The following is a 19,583-nucleotide window of genomic DNA, read 5'->3' on the forward strand; positions in this document are numbered from 1 at the left end:
TAGAGAAGAGAAGCTGGTTAGGCTAGTGGGAACTGAAAGAGGGGTAACGCTTACAGGAATGGGGAAATGAAGCTAATGAAGATAGTAGAACAGATGCTATAATACAGAAGAGGGGCATGATAAAAGCCTTTGGGAAGCAGCAAGTGGGCAAGGTTGCAAAACATTATGAGGATACATTTGCAGAAACGCCTTCTACTACGCAGCTGGGAAGATCTTGGGAGCAGGAAACACCAAGATCTGACCAGCCCACAGAAAGTATGTATGTTCCCAAACACATGCCCATGGCAGCAACTGAAGCAGCTTACATGGATAAGTAATATTAGAGAAGTTGTCAGTGTGTAGAGCTATCTGCCTTTTACGCAACTCAACACATGAAAATCTGGGAGGGGGCCAGTTCCATGTGATCAGCCATCTGCCCCAAATCAAAACTTCTCAAACTGAGGACTAAAACATCAGAAACACAGGAGCACCCTCTCCCCCCCCCCACCCCACAGCAAAAACCACTGAAATTATCAATAAAACTGTTAACTTCAATCCACTTTACCACAGTTAAGAAAGTTGCTCTTGCTCATATCTGCTGCAGACATAGACAAAAAAAGCAATCAAATGTTTTTAACATGCAAAGCATAAGTTGAGAAAAAGACACATTTGACTGTCTACATGTTTTTGTCTGGTAGAGAACACAGCCCAGAATTAGGTCTTAAAGTGTACAATCTGTGAAGATTAAAACTCTTAGTCACCTCCCTGCTCTTGACACTTCCTGCAGCAAGTATTGCTAAACTTCCTCTTTACATGCAAAAAACCTTATTTCAATATGAGAAAGGAGACCATTTTAAAAGCTGCTTGACTTGCAACACCCATTCTGACTTAGTCTTCAAACAATAATGTTAACTTGATAGATGAAGCCATCTTACTGAAAGACAGTGCAGGACAGGTAAGGAACAGATTCTTGACAATAAGGCTTGATTCTTGTTGGGTGTTTCTTGCTTGCTTAATCAGACAAATGCATTTGCAAAAATCTTACTTGGAACATTTTTGAATGAATTTATTGCTAACACATGGGGTAACCTACAGCAGTTTTAGGACGTGTGTTACCTACATGCATGAGTGTTTTGAGCACATCTCTATATTGCTAAAAAGTTGCTAGTAGAATACACAATTCTCATTTCTACATTTTTTTTAATGTAGAGAAAATTCCCAGGCAAGTTTTTAATGTTAACTACACTGACGTTAATAGCTGTATCCTACTGAGCTTTTAATAAGGTCTTCATATAAGTGCCACTTGAATACACTTTGCAAAGAAAGAGTACAGAAGAAGCTGGAACAGGCAAATGTAAGTATTAATTCCGAACTTAAACACTATCCTGAAAAATACTTACACAGAAGTATTAACTTATCAGCTGCATATGCTCCCTGGTGTAATTTAAGCGAGTACATCTAGATAGATAAAAAACCTCACTCCTACTTTGGGTAAATTCAAAAAGAGGTTGGATGAACACCTGTCTGGGGTCGTGTGATCCCAGCATGTGCTCCAGCCAGTGGCGGGGGGTTAGACTAGATGATTTATTCAGGTCCCTTCTGAACTCTAACTACTATGAAACTATGTGCATGTTAACTGTATGCACTGAACCAAGTCCTCACCAGGACTATATATGTGTTGAGGAATTAATTCTTCATGAAGTTTCAATACACAAAGTAAACCAAAAGCAGCAGAACATAGTGGAAAGATTTGATAAGCTGTATTAGTCTCATTTAGATCGATACCTTTGTAGTTTCAAACAAAAATAGCAAAAGCCACTCTGTTGCAGCAATATAGGTTTATATTTACATTTTCTCTCCCACTTCAACTACTGTGTAGGCAGAAGTCCATTTATGGTGTGGAATTTGGATCCTAACATTAGATCATATTTTTATATGATCCTAATTCCACACCAGTAGCTGTATTAGGAAACCATCTTTTAAATGACATGCTCTAAGTTTTACTGTTTTAAATGACATGCTCTAAGTTTTATTGTTATCTGATAACAGCCAAGGCGGCAAGATAGATACTAAAAATACCGAAAAAAAGGCATTTCAATTAAGGACACTGGTTTATAAACCTCAAAATGTTAAGGTCCAAGATAAACTGGATGCTTTTCACTTTTGTAAAGAGCTGTTTGAAGTTGTATTTAAGTTTCCTGTTTACAATTAAGGGCTGGAACAATTGATACAGTTCCATTTAACTCATTTTAAGGAGGTCTTCTTAACAGCTTTTTTTGGCAAATTAAAAGAAATAAGCCAAAATGCTTTCTACAGCAAAACAACCTAAATCATATTGGAATGGCGCCTGTCCCTTCTAAAGTCATTAGCAAACCCAGCACTCACTTCAAAAATAGATTGTCTGATATATTTAAGAGAATATAGTGTCTATCTTATTTCTGGCAGATAACTTTAGTGCATAGTTTAGAAAACGGCAAATTAACAAAGGTGAACGTGGTTTTAACCATAAAATAAAAACCCATAGGCCAAATCCAAAATAAAACCAACTGGGCCATATTCTCTTTATACTGCAGGTGACAGCTTACCATTGTAATCACCAAGAGGAAAGTGGACACCAACCTCATAACCCGTTTTCTTCTACGGACAATTTTGAAGACCACTTTCTACAGAGACAGAGACACCACCAACAACTGGTTTAATTAAACCAGGAAATGTATCCATCAGTCCTGAAAGTCAAATAGGAAACAGATCTCCCATACATTCATACCAATCAGGCAAACTTGACTTGTACAGTGCTGAAAGACCAGTCAGTAGCGTAATGCCTCCGGTCAATGGAGAAGAAATGGAGCCCCGCAATGATACTAGCTGGATAGCTGCTGTGGTCATTGGCATAATTTTGATTGCTATGATGGTAGCTATTGTTATAATTCTCCTATGTAAGTGTGCCAAAACGCAATCTCTAACTAATCCAAACTGGGCTGGCCGTTCCCCATTTGCTGATGGACAAACACCGGATGTCTTTGTAGAATTGGACCAGGCCACAAAACGTGCATCAGTTTTTTCTATCTTGCCTTGGATATATAACAAAACCACACACTTATCGAATGATTGTCATGCATCTGAACAGAGCTGTGATGCACCCAGCTGCAATACAGCTACCTTGTCTCTCCCTCCTGTACAGGATGGACCCAGATCACCAGCACACAGCAATCCAGTTTCTCCTTCAAGTGATATAAATGTGCCCCCATCTCCTGTTTCAGAAGAACAGAGCCCTTGCAACCCTCCACCCAACACAATTCCTTCTCTACCAGAGTCACCAGATATGCCACTGCCACCAGACTGGATGCAGGAATTTCCTGAGATTCATTCCTCTGAGATCAGCAATGGCACAGAGAATAAACTGGAGGCAGAGAACCCATTTCCCCCACCTCCTGATTTGACACATCAAGATGAAAACGAACCACTACCGCCACCTTTGCCTGAAGAACCTTTACAAATTGCTGAGTTTGCTGTCGAACACACTTCATGCTTACCTTAAAAGGGACGTTTTAAAGCCAACAAATACGAGAAGTTGGTGGGATCACGGACTGTGAAGCCACAGCTGCATTAAACTTTAGCATTTGACAAGTGGGAACCTAAAGAGATTTGGCTTGAAGCTAATCACTTCAATACATGGTGCGGATAGCAGCAACTATGCAAAGTCTATTTCCACGTGTTTAAAGCTACAAACCAGAAAATATTACACGCAACTTTCAAAGCGCAACAAGCAAAGCTTTTTAGGAAGGTACAGTTTACTAGGCTGTATAACTAAATCTAACAAAGGCACCTTAGCAGCACACTTTTCTTATATTCTTGTTAACTTTTAATAAAAGAGCTTTAATACGAAGTTGTCTTAGTGACTTGTATTCTTAAAATACAACTGAAGTTATTGGATAAGGCCAGATTAAAAACCAAATCCCAATGTTTAGACAGACCAATAACTACTATATGCTATCCATGAGTGGCTAGGTCCATTTATAGTAAATGAGTTATTTCTACATCACAAGCAAGTTATGCGTTTTACAGTCAGTCATCATAGCATCCATGCAAAAAGGGGGACCCCTTCCGATTTTTCTTTATTGAGAAATGATCTAAAATCTGAACAATCTCTCTCAATCTTGGACTTTCTGCAGCATTGAGAACTTAGGTTTTCACATCCAGCTGAAAGAGAAACTACTGTTAAGAACCTTTCTTTCTGGCAGAAGTATAAAATAGATCGACTGTGTTTCGAAGGATTGTTTATAAAAAAAAAAAAAGGCAACAATACTTTATATTTGCAGCTTAGCAGACAAGGAAGTTGGCTGGCTCTCTCTCAAAAGTTCAGCAAATGTTGATGATATCTCCCTGTGATATGGGCTTATTGCAGTGTCCACGCTCATCAAGACATATTTATAAATATTAGTTAAAAAAAACCTGAATTAAACTATTTGGATTTAAGAGAGCAAGACATACAGTAAAGAGCTATTCCTCCAGCTACGTGTTTCTGAACAGTATAAAGGCTTGGCAAAGTGTGTGGGGGTGTTGTTAGCACAAGAATATAAAGTGCATCGGGGTATAATTGTGAGTGATATGCAATGTGGTAAGAGAGAGGAAGAAAAGAGCCCATGGAAGTCTCTTACTGGTATGGAATAATAAAATGGAAGAATTAGACTTGAGATCAATTTTTAAGTAAGAGCCAGAACCACAAAAGTCATTAACCACAAGTTCTCAAAGAAATATAGTCAAAATGCAGTACGATTACAGGCACTCAAATCACATAGTCTAAATCTGAATGAATAATAGTTTTGCCTGTAAGGATTAGGATTAGGTCTGGATTTTGCAGAGCAGTTTAAAGGCAGGCTTTGAACACAAGACAAACTTTTGAGTCAAAACACGCAGCCTTAATGAAAAGGATACAATTTACCTTTACAAAAGTAAAATTAATACAAATCCTAGATGCAATGCTCATGTACAGTATGCTTAGACAAAGAATTCATTAATGTATTTCCAAAACTGCAATCTTTGGATGAAATAATGATTTTTGCAAAGATTAACTCAATGGACTCTTATAATGGATCACGTTAATGAGCACTCTGCACTGCATGCTATGCAGCATGCTGTATGCGACAACAGAATTCACTTACACTTGTGAATGAGCATGTTGAAAATGTAACAGCTTTTACAGCTACATTTTGTTTGCCGCAAGGAAGGACACATACAAATGAGTATTTATGAATTGTGAAAATTATCTGCAGAAAAATCTTTACAAACGTTTAGATGTCCTACCATCACGTTATTCACATCTAATCATGCTATCAACTAACAGAATTAAAGGGATACCACCAAATATTATTAAGTGATTGGTAAGATACATTTGTCAGTCTCACATAACCTGCAAAAAAAAAAAAAATCCCGAGCTGTACTATATTGCAGCTGGTAAGCTACACTGACTTTCAGATCTTAACTGTGGAAAGCACATACTACAGTTTATTTTTAGTGTGTGCACGTGTGTGCGTGCACACACACACACACACACACACACACACACACACACACGTGTCATAGCAATGTGCATGTATATACCTACATGTACCATCAGCAATCCAGTTTTATTCAAGCTGAATTCTGCCCTCAAGTTGCACTAAGCAACATTTCAGTAGTGGGAAGGCTCAGATTTAAGTGAGGACAGGCATGGACCTGCCTTTGGACCCTGACTATTTTGATGAGATTGTGAGCCAGAGCAGAACTGCAGTATGGCATAAAAGGACTACTTTTCAAATATTGGAAGTAACTGGAAATCACGCAACTTCTATCTAAAACCATGTTCCAACAAGCAAAGAGCTTCATTATCCTCATGTATAATTTGGGGGGAAGAAGAGGGAGGGGGAGAGTGCAGCTCTTTTTTAAAAAAAGTATGTATAATTAGTGATCCAGGATGTAAATATTTCAAGGAAACAAAACGTTCATTTCCTAGGGAGAAACTGTCAGATGTCAAAACCACCACTCCATAAGCTTTCTGCAATGCAACTCCAGGATGGCTAGCTCTTCAGGCTCTCTGTGCCAGGGAGTATGCTTTTTGCATGTGGCGCACAGCACGTTGCTGTGAGACCATACAAAAATAGATAAGACTGAAAGCAAATTTTAAAAATTGCCACTGAAAAATAAAAACCATTTTGTTCTGCATATGCTTTTTGTCCATGGCTGTATATCAAAGTTAAATGGTTGAAAAAGTTTAATACCTGCATAAAATATAAGAAAAGGTATTTGGAGGAAAAACATTGCAAATACAGCCACGGTACATAATATTTTCGGAGAAAATGATATTGTAAAAAGATCTCAGGAAGGTTATCTGTAAAAATTCAAAGCTGTGTTATACTAAAGCTGATGAGATGCTCTGAAATTCTGATTTTAAGAGTGGACAATCTGAACTTCAAATGTCAAAATTATGAATGGTTTTTTGACAGGATTGTTGAAGAAGGCTAAAAACAGGATGCCAGTTTTAAGAGGCAATATTACAGGAGCGCAGCCTGAAACGAAGGCAACAAGAACACAGCACTTTCACGGCTGTTTTAAAATAGGAGCGTAAGTGGAATCATAAATTAAGGGAAAATCACTTAAAAAAAATTCTACTGGGTACTATCAGTGTAGTCAAACAGGCATGTTGCATTTTTGAGGCAGTGACACCTCTGGGAAAACGTGCATCTAGAAAAGTTAACCAACTCAAATCAAATCCTGGACTATTTTGTTGAGTATGCATGCCTTGCAATAAATTTGAGTCAGCACCAACGACAGCTCTGCAGTCCTGCGATGTAGTGCTGATCAGGTGGTTGCAGAGACCCAGCTAGCAGCAATACGATGCAGCTGAAGAGGCAAGCACAATTCACAGGCAGCAACTGTAGCTACTCTCTAGAACAAGACGACCTTTAAAGCTTACATCTTTCAGAGAAACGATGCACTGATCTTGCGGGAGGGTCCTTATTTCGGTAAGTGTTTGCTTTTCTGTATTTAAAAACCTACTACAAAGTTAGAATCAGAAACAGAAGACTGAAAAATATTGGTCTTTGGAAGCTGCTCACATCAAAAATTTGCTGCAGTGACAGAGATTTCATTCTAACATTAATTCAATATTCAAATATACATGTTGCCTAGCTGTCTAGCTTTACAGAAAGAAACGAAAGCTATAGCAAGGAAAAAATAAAACAACATGCATTTTGAAATATGGACGTGGACTCCTGGTTTCAGAGTAAAATTATTTAACTAGTCTAGAGGTACTTAAACAAATCTTATTTAAGCAAATACAGTGTGCATGGTGGGGGGGGGGAGGGGGAATGGCAACATTACTGCAGATATTTTTAAGGCAGATCCATTTGACAGCCATTTTTTCATTCCTGTTTAAATAAGCACATTATTCCAAAAGATAATATAGGCTTGAAATCGCTAGAACCCAAAAGCAGACATTGTATAACATTTGGAAGAGACTTGCATTTTCAGAAGAAAGCCCTCATTTGAGCTCGAGGGGGAATGGAGATGAAAAAACAAGTCTCATTCTGGCAGACAACATGACAGTAAATGAAGGGATGCTTTGTAAAGTCCCTCTTAAACAATTATAAAAAGGACTGTTATCACAAAGAGGTTCATTGATATTTTTACCTAACTTGTCCTGCAGTCCGAGCGAAGACAACCCTTGCAAATACATGAAGTATCTTATGTAGATTTAAAGGGTGTCATTTTGGTATATTTATTTGCAGGCAACCATGGAATACCAGATATTGAAAACATCGCCCTGTCTGCTGGTCCTTCTGCTTTTCATACCCACGGTTCTGGGCATCTGTCCTTCTAACTGTACATGCTCAGGAAACAACAGAAATGTAGACTGTTCAGGCAGAAACTTCACTACACTGCCACATGGACTTCAAGACAACATTACATACTTAAATCTGTCCTTTAACCAGTTTGTTGATCTTGATCATAAGCTGACCCGGTTCACCAATTTGAGGACCCTCGATATTTCAAATAATTGGCTGAAGAACATTCCAAATAATTTTATAAAAGTTCTTCAGAAACTGGATACCGCTTACCAGTGGAATCTTAAAGTGCTCGATGTTTCCAGGAACATGGTGGAAAGAGCAGTTCTGATCAACAATACACTGAGCAGCCTCAAGTGTCTCAACCTCAGCCGTAACAAGCTTTGGACAGTTCCAACCAACATGCCCTACAACATAGAAATGGTGGATCTATCGAACAACTTCTTGACCCAAATACTCCCGGGAACGCTGGTGAGGCTGCTACACCTTACAAAACTTTACTTGCACAACAACAAGTTCACGTATATTCCTGACAAGGCTTTCGACCGGCTCTCTCAACTGCAAGTTGTAACGCTTTATAACAACCCATGGTCCTGCGACGATCAGCAAAATATCCCTTATTTGCTGATGTGGGTGAAGGAAACACCTGCTGCCGTGATAGGGGCTCCATGCCCTAACCAAACGGTGACCTGGAAGAACGCAACTCCACTTCCAGCTGCACCCACGACTCCAGGTATGAACCTCATGGTTAAAGGAATGAAGGCAGCGGACACAACTGGCTCTTTGCTGGCAACTGAACCAACCAAAGAGATAAAAATGCATAAACAATTTCGAGCTAAGGAAGTTACACTAAGCGCTACCTTAAGCCAAACTGTATTATTTACCAGCACAGATAGGCCCTTACTTCTTTATCCAGAAGAAGTGACTGCTGGGAAAGTTAGTTCTCACGAAGCGGCGGCCACGCATACAATCTACATTCAAGATTCGACGGATGTGAACTCAAGCTTGGCTAGCTCGACGGGATCATCCACTACTCCCATGACCCTGAGTATTACCAGCGGGATGCCAACAAACTACTCTAAAATGCCTCAACAAAGCACAACCATTACCTTAAAGAAAGAAGAAACCACAACAAATATTTTTAATACTCGTGTGCCCTCGGCAGCAAGCGTTTGTCAAATGTATTCATTCTATATTGTAATGCTTAATGCAGTGGCAGTGCTGATTGGCTAATGGCTTGCATTCTTGTGAAACAAATTTATTCCTACGATAAATAGTTGGAGCAAAACCACCCACCATCTAACAATGACTCAAATACAGGAAATTCAGTTTTGAAATCCTTATTCTGATCCAAAAAATAACCACTCAAAACTAAAAATGCACAATTTATGTCTTGATACTAAGCTGCTACTTATTTTAATATGTCTTATACCAAGTAAAACTAACCTATGAAATGATTTTGTTTTTATGAAATGTGCTTATTTTATATTTCAATGTTTAATTTTCCTTGCACAAGAATAAAACATCAGAATTTTATGTACTGATTTTAGGTATGGTTTTTGTCATTAAACATCTGGAAAAAAAATAGAAGGCCTGTATCATATCTGCATTGTCTTGCTTGATTTGCCAATCAAGAATTCTTGTAAAATAGCAGTAATGGTCCTCTGTAAGTTAAAATGACATGCAAAAGGAAGGGAAAATAAAGAAAATAAAACTAACTGCTTCATTAATCAATAGTTATTTCTGGGAATATGACTGGCATGTATATCAGTGTTTGTTTCATATGTATTAGGAAATTTTAATATGAGTGGATATTTTTAAATTCAGGAATTAAAAACTGGACAAAACATCTCCTGGACTGGGGAAGATGAGTGAGGTGGTTCATTTTTTAGCAGGAAAAATAAGTATCAAGACACTTATTAATCTTCTGGCTTTACAACTGAATCTGGAACCTGAGACAAGTAATTTCTGATTTCTTATATTTAAACGAGGGATAACACAGAGTGGTTTGAGGGTAATGGATAACAAACAGCATGTGGATAAACTCATGATTTACCATTTTCCTAAACATCTGTCCATCAAAGAGTAGAGACATTTACTGCAGCACAGCTGATGTAAAATGGGTGGCAAGCGTATTTGATATGTAGTTAAGATAAAAGTTTTGAAACGGCGTGCAAGGCAGAAAATGACAACTGAAAAGGAGGTTTGTCCTGAAAGAAGAAAAAGCACTATTGTGCTCTCCACTTGATATATCATTTATTACAAACTTTTGCTGACACTTTTTCCATGCGTTGCGGGATACTGCTTAATCCCCAGTTTCCCATACCGTAAGAATCCTGCAAAAACCAGGGGAGCTCAACTACAAAGTTTAGTGTCCGAATGGCAAGCCCACTCCTCCTGGCTGCTAGATGAAGGATGTAGGACACACACAACCATTCTTCTAGCTACCTGGGAAAGGCAGTAGGAAATAGGAGTACCTGTGGGGATTGTGGGAATAGAGCGAGAATATGGGACTCAGGCCCCCGGGTCTAGCAAGCATCTGGAAGGGTTTTCAAAATTGCTGCAGAGATATATTCTAATAATTTCTTGGCTTGAGGATCCACTAGGTGTCAAGACTCTACAGATGCCCTTGTCAGAGGATCTAGGGAAATCCCTTATGGTTCAGGCATACCACGGAGGTGGAGTGTGTATGCTGAAAACTGCTGCTTTCTCAGAAGACACTAGCAGAAGTGGGGGTTTCAGTTGTACGTGTACCTGGTCTAAAATAGAGGCTAACATGACATAATAGCAGCAAATTGTTCATAAATAATGATCTCTGCCTTGCAGCTGTCTCAAGAGCCAAACTCCGCAACTAAAGTTATTACTCTTGAAACCACAGGAACTCCCAAATCCTCTCCTAAGTGCAAACAATGATTTTGTTATTGAAAAGAAATGATTCAAAGCTTGTTTTAAACAGCAAAACATAAATTGAATAACGAATTTGTACATGGTTTTTACTGGCACCCAAGTATTTTTTTTTAAGGTCATATTCAACCAAGATGATAGCAGCGCGTCTTAGTCTAAGAACTTAGTATAGCTTAGCATAATTATTACATAACCTCCAACAACTTCCTCATAACTATATCCTAAATAATAGATTAAAAGCCCTGCTGACCACTCTCTGAACAGCCTTGTCTTTACTATACTGATAGGTCACTTCATTCTAAACATAAAATTCATCTTAAAATTAAAGTTTCCGTCATCAGAGGAAAATGGTGGCCGCGATCAAATAGCAGGCACATACAAAAATATTATCTTGTCATAGTTACACTTTTTTCAGTTCTTTGTCTCTGATCTCATCACATTCATATTTTAACCTTTATACAGAGTGTTGTCCACAAAGGAACCAACTAAAGTATATACACTCTCTCACTACAAAGAAATTCAGCTCTCTCAGAGGTGAAGCCAGGCAGACGGTTTTGGACAAGTGAAACACTGCAAAAAATACTAAAGATACATGGACATTTCAGGCAGAACCTCACTATCCAAGCTGAAATAGAGGCAATCCCCAGCTCTTAACAAGAGCACCATGATCTTCTTCAATCCACAGTGAAGTCTAGATCCATGAAAGTATCTCATGATGAAAACTTCCCTACAGTTGAGTGAAAAAAAATTAATCTAGATTGGTACAAACATGCTGCAAGCTTAAATTTACCTCCAAAATCTACCCATCTGCCATCAGATTAATTCCACTAGCCAGTATAGGTATTTAAGAAATAGCAGTGCCTGCAGGAAAATGCCCCCTATTATTTTAATTAGCACAACTAGCCAAGCCTCTTATATTGGCAGAGTCAGAAGCTGCTTAGCTCGCAAAGACATGAACAAAGTGATATATATGACTGCGGGTTTCTTGGACACAACCAAATGCTTTCCGTTACACTGGACACCACACATACTCTTGCTGGGTAAAGCATTTAGTGATGCCAAATTCTGCTGTGTTTGGCAGAGGCCAGCGCGGAACCAACTCTGAAATGTTTTAAGTGTGCCATGTGTGCAATGACAACTAGTTCACACTCAATGAACATTGAACGCAGCCTAGGGGGAAAAAAAAAAAAAATCAGACTGTCCAGCAGGTCCAGTACTAGACTTATTGCATAATTACTGTATTATTGCATACTGGATAACCTGCTACCTGGACTCAGGGAGATTTATGTGCATTGATTCAGTTAGCATATTGCTCATGAGGCTGGAGGTGGAAACTGGCCTCTTTTTGCTTCCTAATCCATACGTAGGGGTCAAGAGGCTGGAACCAGTGAGGAGGAATAAGTGGCCACTGCCAAGAAGTAATCTGAAGCAGCCTTGAGGATACAAAGACATGGAGCCAAGGCAGAAGCAGAAAGAGGACAAGACGGGACTCCATATTACAAACTGAGCTCCCCAAATAGTAGGACTAGCCCTCTGTCCTAATCTTATGTACACCAAGTAGAAATACAAGCACCCCCCAGCTACCGGTTGCTTCCTGTGAAGGAAGCTGAAATAATACAAAAGCTGTTGCTCAGCAACAGTGCAGTCAAACTAGATGGCGATTACCACATTTGTCTACCCACTCACTGCTCTAATATCAATCTATTTGCATGCAAGACAAAAATAAGGAAAACTAAATTTCCATTTGACGATTCAGGATGTGGACCCACGAGAACCCAATTTCTGTTTTACTTTAAAATGATAAAGTCGTTGAGCCCAAGACATCTTTAAAGATACTGCTCTTCAGGGAAAGCGGCATGAAGTACTTTGATAAACACACAACACCATGATCTTGATTTCAAGTAGATTAATGGCTCATCTCAAAAGTTTCCGGCCCTCACAGTGGCAGATTTAACCTCTCAAAGGCAAGAGCATAAGTGATGCAGTGATAGCTGCCACCACTGGCAAATTGCCTGAAGCAATAACTCTCATGTCCCCTATTAATCTTTTTGGAGCATCAACTTTAAGGCCCAATGAAGACAGTTCAGGATCAATCTTAATTGATTTATCATGGATTGTTTTAGTAAATAGAATGGGAATGGGGAAGAGAGCAACTAACTCTGGACCAGGAATCAGGAATTTCCCAAGAAATAAAATGAGAGGAGAGAAGAAAAACAGACAAAAGGCAGAGAAAGAGAAAAGGGCAGAAATAGTGTTGGTCTAGAGAGGAACAATGACTACAACAAAAGGGCACATTTAGTTACTAGAGAAACAAAGTTCTTCCCTGGCTCATGGTGCAAATCTGACATTGCTGGGAGTGCAGTATAGGGAGCATGGAGTCCTAACCCAGTCTCTAATGAAACACAAAGTGTAGCCACCTCTTTCAAACCAGTTTGATAAATATCTACGGAGAGAAGCTAGGCTAAAAGAAATGCCTTCTCTAATTGGAGACCATGTAGGAACTCAGCACTAGAAGGGAGAAGCAGAACTAAGACAGGAGATGAATCATGATCAAGGTTTACGGTTCTTCAGTTCAGCTATACCAAAAAAGGCAAGTTACTGCTACTCTGCACTCACAGTAGTGACTTCTAGGGCCATGAAATGCACTCAGTATATGCTAATTCCTCCACCCAAACACTAAAGCAAACTAAGATCTCCTCTAGCCTCTATCTGCAGCACATTTATCTCAACTGACTGAAAAGCACAGTTTGTAGAAATACTAAACAGAAGTTTGAAGGGAGGAAAAACAGGAAACCATTCACGGTTTGTCAAAAATGACCCTCTATTTCTTTCAGAACCCCTATAGTTCATCATGTCTTATGTAAACACATATTTGCATACCTCTAAAGCATTGGCACTTCTATAACCTCATTCTTTCTCAATGTCAACAGTCATATTAAGGGCACATAGACAGACCATTGCTCTTCTATCCTCACGGCTTATTGATTCCAGTGGATCTTCTTAAATGCAATATATAAGAACTCAGTGTTTACTGAAGTCTCAGGCTGAACACTGGCAAGTCTGAAGTCAAAAGTTCATCTGAGCTGTACAAATATAACAACTGCAGAAAAGTGTGAACATCCGGTTAGGTCTCACACAATCCAACCATACAGAAGAACTCAACCCTCGATTGACAGACCCGCCTACACAAGCGAGGCATATTTCTCCTCGCTATATCTATAAATTGTGATAGTGATTTAGAAGGAGATTTTTCCCAAATGTTTTTTTCCTGATTCAGAGAGGAGAAAAACAAGCTTCTCAATATCCTGCGAGCCGTATTAACAAACTCCCTCCAAACCCCCTATATAACCATTAGCTCGCTGGTACACAATAAAATGCAAATACTCTGCAAAGAAACAAAGATTTGCATATTAATGCTATGCTTGCCTCCTAAAATCCCTTTCTTTTATCAAACTCTTCATCGGGTATAGTCTATTATATTCTAAAAGTTGAGACCCATTTTCAAATACTGCTAATTCGCTCAAGGTAAAAATGTAATAATCATTTTGAAAATTTAGGGGTGAAAATGTTTTCAGAGATTTATTGTATTGAACTCAGTGCAACTGTATTGTAAAGCAATGTTATTGAAATCAATGTTGCGTGTTATTTGCTTATATTAAAAAAGCTGGTGGTATTCATTAGGTGCAAAATTCCACTGCTTATTTGAAAAAAAGAAAAAAGAAAAAAAAGGAAAATATCTTCGACTAAAGCAAAACTTTAAGTGTTTCAAATTTTGGTAAGAGCTAAACAGTCTCTGTACAAAGCTGACCTTATTGAGTTAGTTTTGTTTCAAGGAACCCCAAGCATAAAGCATGCACCAGAAGCATCATTTTCCAGGGTAGGCATAATTGTATAATGAAAGAAAATTAAATTTTCGTGCAAGGGCACTGCCTGAAGCACACCAGCATTTAACATGTCTGCTCAGTGAGCAAGATGGAAAAAACCTAGCTGTCTAGTCAAACATTTCCACATCTGAAAGGTCTGTTTTATTCAGCTGTATTCAATATTACAAAACTTACCACATTCATACCACTGCTCAAATATGTAAGACAGAGTAACTGAGATGATCTAAAATAGAAGGTATATGGAAAAAGACAATGCAAATGTGCTCAGTTCTTATATTCCGAGAACCATCCAGTTCAAAGACAAATGCATTTTTGTTCAACATGCAATGGTTAAAAAATTCTGCAAATGGTTTAAATGTTTTTCTTTTTCATATATCGCTACATCATAACTACCAAGAATCTTCTGATAATACAGTTTATTTTTCCATCTAATTAAACAGCCCCAAACCCAAGTACTTTGGTCTCTGTGATTTTGTGATTTAAACCTTTGCAAGCACTTTCATTTCCATTCTCTAGAAGGTGTTTTACCCTTCTCTCTGCTCGTTCCAGTATCAAATTTAGTGCCAGTTGCACTTGGGTTATTAAAAGCCTCCCTAACTCTTACCAGGCTCATCACTTACAAATCTTATTTCCACTCTTGTCAAGAGAGAACAATTTGTACTTGCTCCCACTAGATCATTTATAGCTTTTTTGGAAGCTATCAACAGCTTTTTTCCCCCCTGTCGTTACTGTTCAGCAGGAAGTGAAAAAAGATGATCCAAATTAAACAAGCTCAGAATGTTCAGCCACAAAAATACCAGGTTTTAGCTGTCTTGATTCTCGCAAAACTTCGAAGACCATCACACATAGTCAGGTAATTTCCACTGCCCAAATATAAATGAATAAATAAATAAAGGATCCGACAAAGTCAGGAAAATTTAAATCAATAATACCAATAATGACAGGTCTCAAACAAAGCTAGTTTCAAGCAATGTGCTGTTATTCTCAAACTGCGGTCTCCAATCAAAACAACTTAAGGTCACAGCTTACAAAAAAACACCCCAAACCTTCAAGATGACTCAAATCAAGGGTTCAAAGTGAGCTTTCTTAAGTGAATCTGTAGACAAAAAGACAGGTATGCAGTCACTACATAAATGAGGTCTATCTGTTGATTATAGAAAAGTAGGTGGAGTGGCCCACACCTTCAAAGAGAGGCTGGAAATGGGGGATAAGTCTTGGAGGGAAATAAACCCATCAAAACCACTACATTTCAACTAAAACAACAAAAATCTGCTTCAGCTCTACTGCCGTTCCATCCAAGTAACCCACAGCTGGTTAAAAATGCACAAAGATCTCACTTCCCTCCCTTTTACAGGGAGCAGTACATTTTATTTTTATTGACATTACCATGCAAAGCTTTGGTTAGAAGAATCACTTGTGCATTTTCTATTGAAGATGCTGAAATTCATGGTCATAATGAACTGTATTGGCTTCTAGCACAATTCATGAGCTAAAAGCCAATACAGCATGGTCTTTTACATACAATTCTTAGTTTTGAGGTTGACGGTTCCTTCTTCAGTTGAACACAGCACTCTTCGGAGGTCATGAACATAGGTAGGTGAGTTAGTTCCTGTTATTAATGAATGGTCAATTTATCTGGTCTTTGTTTCTTTATGGCTGTGGCTCCCACCTCAAATGAGATCAGCTACTCTGACCACACTCCAATTCTGGACCTCAAGCTCTCCTGATCCAGCTGCTCAAAAAGGTTTATTTGCCTTCAAGACAGAGTGCAAGATTCACCTTAGCTAGCTGTCTCATACTTTACCAGCTATTAACAACGGGGTCCATAAATGTCCATAACACTGTGGGCTTCAGGAAAGATACTTGGGCATAAAGAAAGGAGGAAGATTGGAAGCAGCTGTCAGAGAAAGTGAAAACCCGGCAAAGAAAAAGTGGAGAGAAATACTTGGGGTAATCTGTGATAAAAAGATGCCATTCATTCTAAAAGCCGAACTGTACAAGATAATGATAAGACAAAGGAAGATCCCCTGGACACTTAGAAGAAAAGGAAGAGAAGATACTAGAACACAGATATGATGCTGAGATGGATTTTGGAAGCCAGCCTGGAAGACACAGCAGGAAGATGACAACATCAGGACACATTTGGGAGTCTGGGAAATCACCAAAAACGACCAGAACAGCTGGATTAAAATGATTTGATCAGAGAATAAAGCGAGACAGAGAGACCAGTGTGTAAATGATATACAACAGTGGCTGGCAATCTATTTGGGCTGAGGGTCATAGGTAAGCACATCTTGTGTGATCCACACAGCACCTTCTGGCTGGATATTCAAAACCCTCATCTCTTTCCCAGTGTTATCCTTTCATATTTCTTTTGGTCATCTTCTTGGCCTACTGCCAAATACACTCATTTTGTAGACTGGGGTGGGCAACTTCTGGTCCAAAGAGCCATTTGATCCAGCTCGTGGATATGGGGCTTCAATGGCATTCAGCAGCAGATACTTTTCATGTGCTGCCGTGGAGAAAAGCAGTGGCAGCTGTGTCCTAGCACCCAAAGATAATTACTTACACCAGGGGTGCTCAACCCCAGGCCCAAAGGCCAGATGCAGCCCCTGGAGCACTGTCATCTGGCTCATGCAGCTCCCCAGGCGTCCAAAAACTTGGTGGCAGAGGAGTGGTTGTATGGCCCTGTGCACCAGATCAAGCATGCAAGGCAGTGTGGGGTCCGATCCCAGTGCAAGGGGCCAGACAGGGGTAGCACAGGACCTATCCCAGACTACTGAGCAGGGCAGGGGTAGCACGGGGTGCCGGGGCCAAGTCACAGCACACAAGGTTGGGCAGGGGCAGCACAAGGCCTGATCACAATGTACAGGGCCCGATCCCAATATGTGGGGCTGGCACAGGGGCCAGTCTGGACATATAGGGGCCAGCCAAGCCAGCACAGGGCCTAATCTGGCTTGCACATGAGCCCCTCATCATTCATCTGGCCAGCAGGGCAAAAGGCTGAGCACCACCAACTCACACAGCTTTGGACTAAATACTAGGAAAGATGCACATGGTTAGCTGTGTAAGGGAAAAACAATTATGGATTGCTCCTTCCTAGACAGCTACAGAGGCCGTGTAATGGGATCTTGGGAAGTAAATGAGCAATTATTCTGGTGAAGAGTACACTATTAAAAGAAATCATGGAGGTTTGTTATAGTATCTTACACCACATTTCTGAAAAATTTAGCTCAAGGTAAAATGCAGTCATAATGGTTAATACTGATTGAAAATTTACATGATATAGCAAAAAATTCTGTGAGTGTAGAGCATTACTAAAGGCAATGGCTGTATCACGAGTCTGATGTTGATACTGTTTGACATGAACACTGCACACACTTAATACATGTAATAAGGCAGACAATAAGCTGTACAAAACATTGCATCTCAGTAATACGATAAGATTGCTAAGATTAAATCCTTGTTACTGTGCTACACATCTATTGTAGAGATATTTGTCCACAGCACAATCTAAAGAGAAGGCCACCTACCACCACCACACACTCTCGATAAGAAAGCACAGGATGTTTTGGTGAAAACCCATTATTCAAGGATCTGACACTGGATCAATCAACGCTGTTTAAAAAATAAGAATCTTCCGCCCAGGAATCTTCCACTAGATCAAAATCAGCCCAGGAGAGCTGTAATGAGAAATTACCATGTTATGACTATTTAGTGGGCTACTCATAAATCCATCGGCAGTGTAAGCTTACCTCTCAGTGGTCAAAGCTGACAAAAACTACTTGTTCACCTCAGCAGAGCTGGCAAAGATGTAATGGGACACGTGCAAAGAAATCTGCTGGGAGTGCCATGGTAGTTCTGTGGAAAAAAATTAAGTTTCCATGCTCTGCTGACCCTTCTTCCACAATTGCTACATTTTAAAAAGTTTCATCTCCCAGAACGATGATTCTCAATCAGGAGCCTGTGGCACCCTGGGGCACTTTGAGATCCTTTCAAAGGTGCTACAGGGTGCCAAGCAGTGTTAGCACTGTCAGGTGTGCAAACCTGATTTATAAGATAAACCCAGAGATTTCATGAATAAACCCAGAGATTTCATGAATAAACCCAGAGATTTCACCTATGAAAGCAGATTGTTAAAAACACTGTGATCTGCTACAGCCTCTCTGAGTTCTTCGTAACAGGAGACTTGCGCTATTATTTCTCTGTACTCAAAAAAATGAGCAAAAGCTAGGAGCTGGCATTTTCCAAGACGTGTCTTGAATCTATAAGGGTTGAAAACCACTGTCTGAGAGAAACTTGAATCTGTTTCTTCAGAGATGTAGCCACCACTATCCAGAGGGAGCAAAAGCCTAGATGTCAAAACCTGCATTCTTAACACTGGAGTAGATACAGCTACATTTGACTCTGCTAAACATCAATTTGGGAGAGTATTGTAATAGCTGAGTTATTAATAAGGACAATATAAGGAATTTCAGATGCAAGCATGTCATTCTCTCCTTAAACCAGATAATGGATTTATGTAATTCTGCATTTTTCTTTTTTAGGCTTAGAGTTGTCCGATGCAAGTTCTCCACTACCAGCAAGCTGCCCTCCTCCCCCCACCAAAAAAGCACAGTGCAGCGGTTCCTACTTGACTTCACGCCTTAACCTTTTCAACTTTCGTGCAGAAATATGCCACTAAAGTTTATATCTCCCCCCCTTGTGGACACATCATACAACCACATTTACACACCTTCAGCACAGCACAAATCTATTAAAATCATGTAACTATAGATACCAGCGTCCTTAGGTACAAACTACACAGCCTCCAGGAGCACTTGGGATCTCATGGCCCACAGCAAACTTGTCCAGACTTGACAGCATTTAGTTTCAGATTTCAATAAAGTCACAGTTCAAGGTGACATGGCTGCAGGACACTGTCATATCTATCTAAGGTATACTGCAAATATTAATCAATCACTAGGTATCATAACACTTAATCCTACTTAGC

General features: G+C 39.5%; 3 protein-coding genes across 4 annotated transcripts in view; 2 read left to right on the forward strand and 1 right to left on the reverse strand.

Moving 5' to 3' along the window:
- Positions 1–19,583, reverse strand: part of NF1 (neurofibromin 1) — a 132,948-nt gene that overhangs the window by 49,221 nt on the left and 64,144 nt on the right. The window lies entirely within an intron of this gene.
- On the forward strand, positions 808–3,881 carry EVI2B (ecotropic viral integration site 2B). 2 transcript variants are annotated; one of them, XM_025210564.1, is made up of 3 exons: positions 826–934; positions 1,189–1,333; positions 2,553–3,881. In XM_025210564.1, exon 3 carries the CDS (start codon positions 2,798–2,800, stop codon positions 3,515–3,517), a length of 720 nt encoding a protein of 239 aa, XP_025066349.1. In that variant the 5' UTR covers positions 826–934; positions 1,189–1,333; positions 2,553–2,797; the 3' UTR covers positions 3,518–3,881. The 2 variants fall into 2 exon arrangements, with proteins under 2 accessions (XP_014378242.1, XP_025066349.1); XM_014522756.2 differs by lacking the exon at positions 1,189–1,333 and having other exon boundaries at positions 808–934.
- Positions 6,871–9,345, forward strand: OMG (oligodendrocyte myelin glycoprotein). The gene is made up of 2 exons (XM_006016083.3): positions 6,871–6,980; positions 7,746–9,345. Exon 2 carries the CDS (start codon positions 7,752–7,754, stop codon positions 9,033–9,035), a length of 1,284 nt encoding a protein of 427 aa, XP_006016145.1. The 5' UTR covers positions 6,871–6,980; positions 7,746–7,751; the 3' UTR covers positions 9,036–9,345.

Source organism: Alligator sinensis, unplaced genomic scaffold (genome assembly GCF_000455745.1).
Source record: "Alligator sinensis unplaced genomic scaffold, ASM45574v1 scaffold118_1, whole genome shotgun sequence".
NCBI classification, from domain to species: domain Eukaryota; kingdom Metazoa; phylum Chordata; order Crocodylia; family Alligatoridae; genus Alligator; species Alligator sinensis.

Bases quoted from the DNA above. Each gene is read 5' to 3' on its own strand.
- EVI2B (XM_014522756.2), top strand. From the start codon at position 2,798: ATGCCTCCGGTCAATGGAGAAGAAATGGAGCCCCGCAATGATACTAGC.
- OMG (XM_006016083.3), top strand. From the start codon at position 7,752: ATGGAATACCAGATATTGAAAACATCGCCCTGTCTGCTGGTCCTTCTG.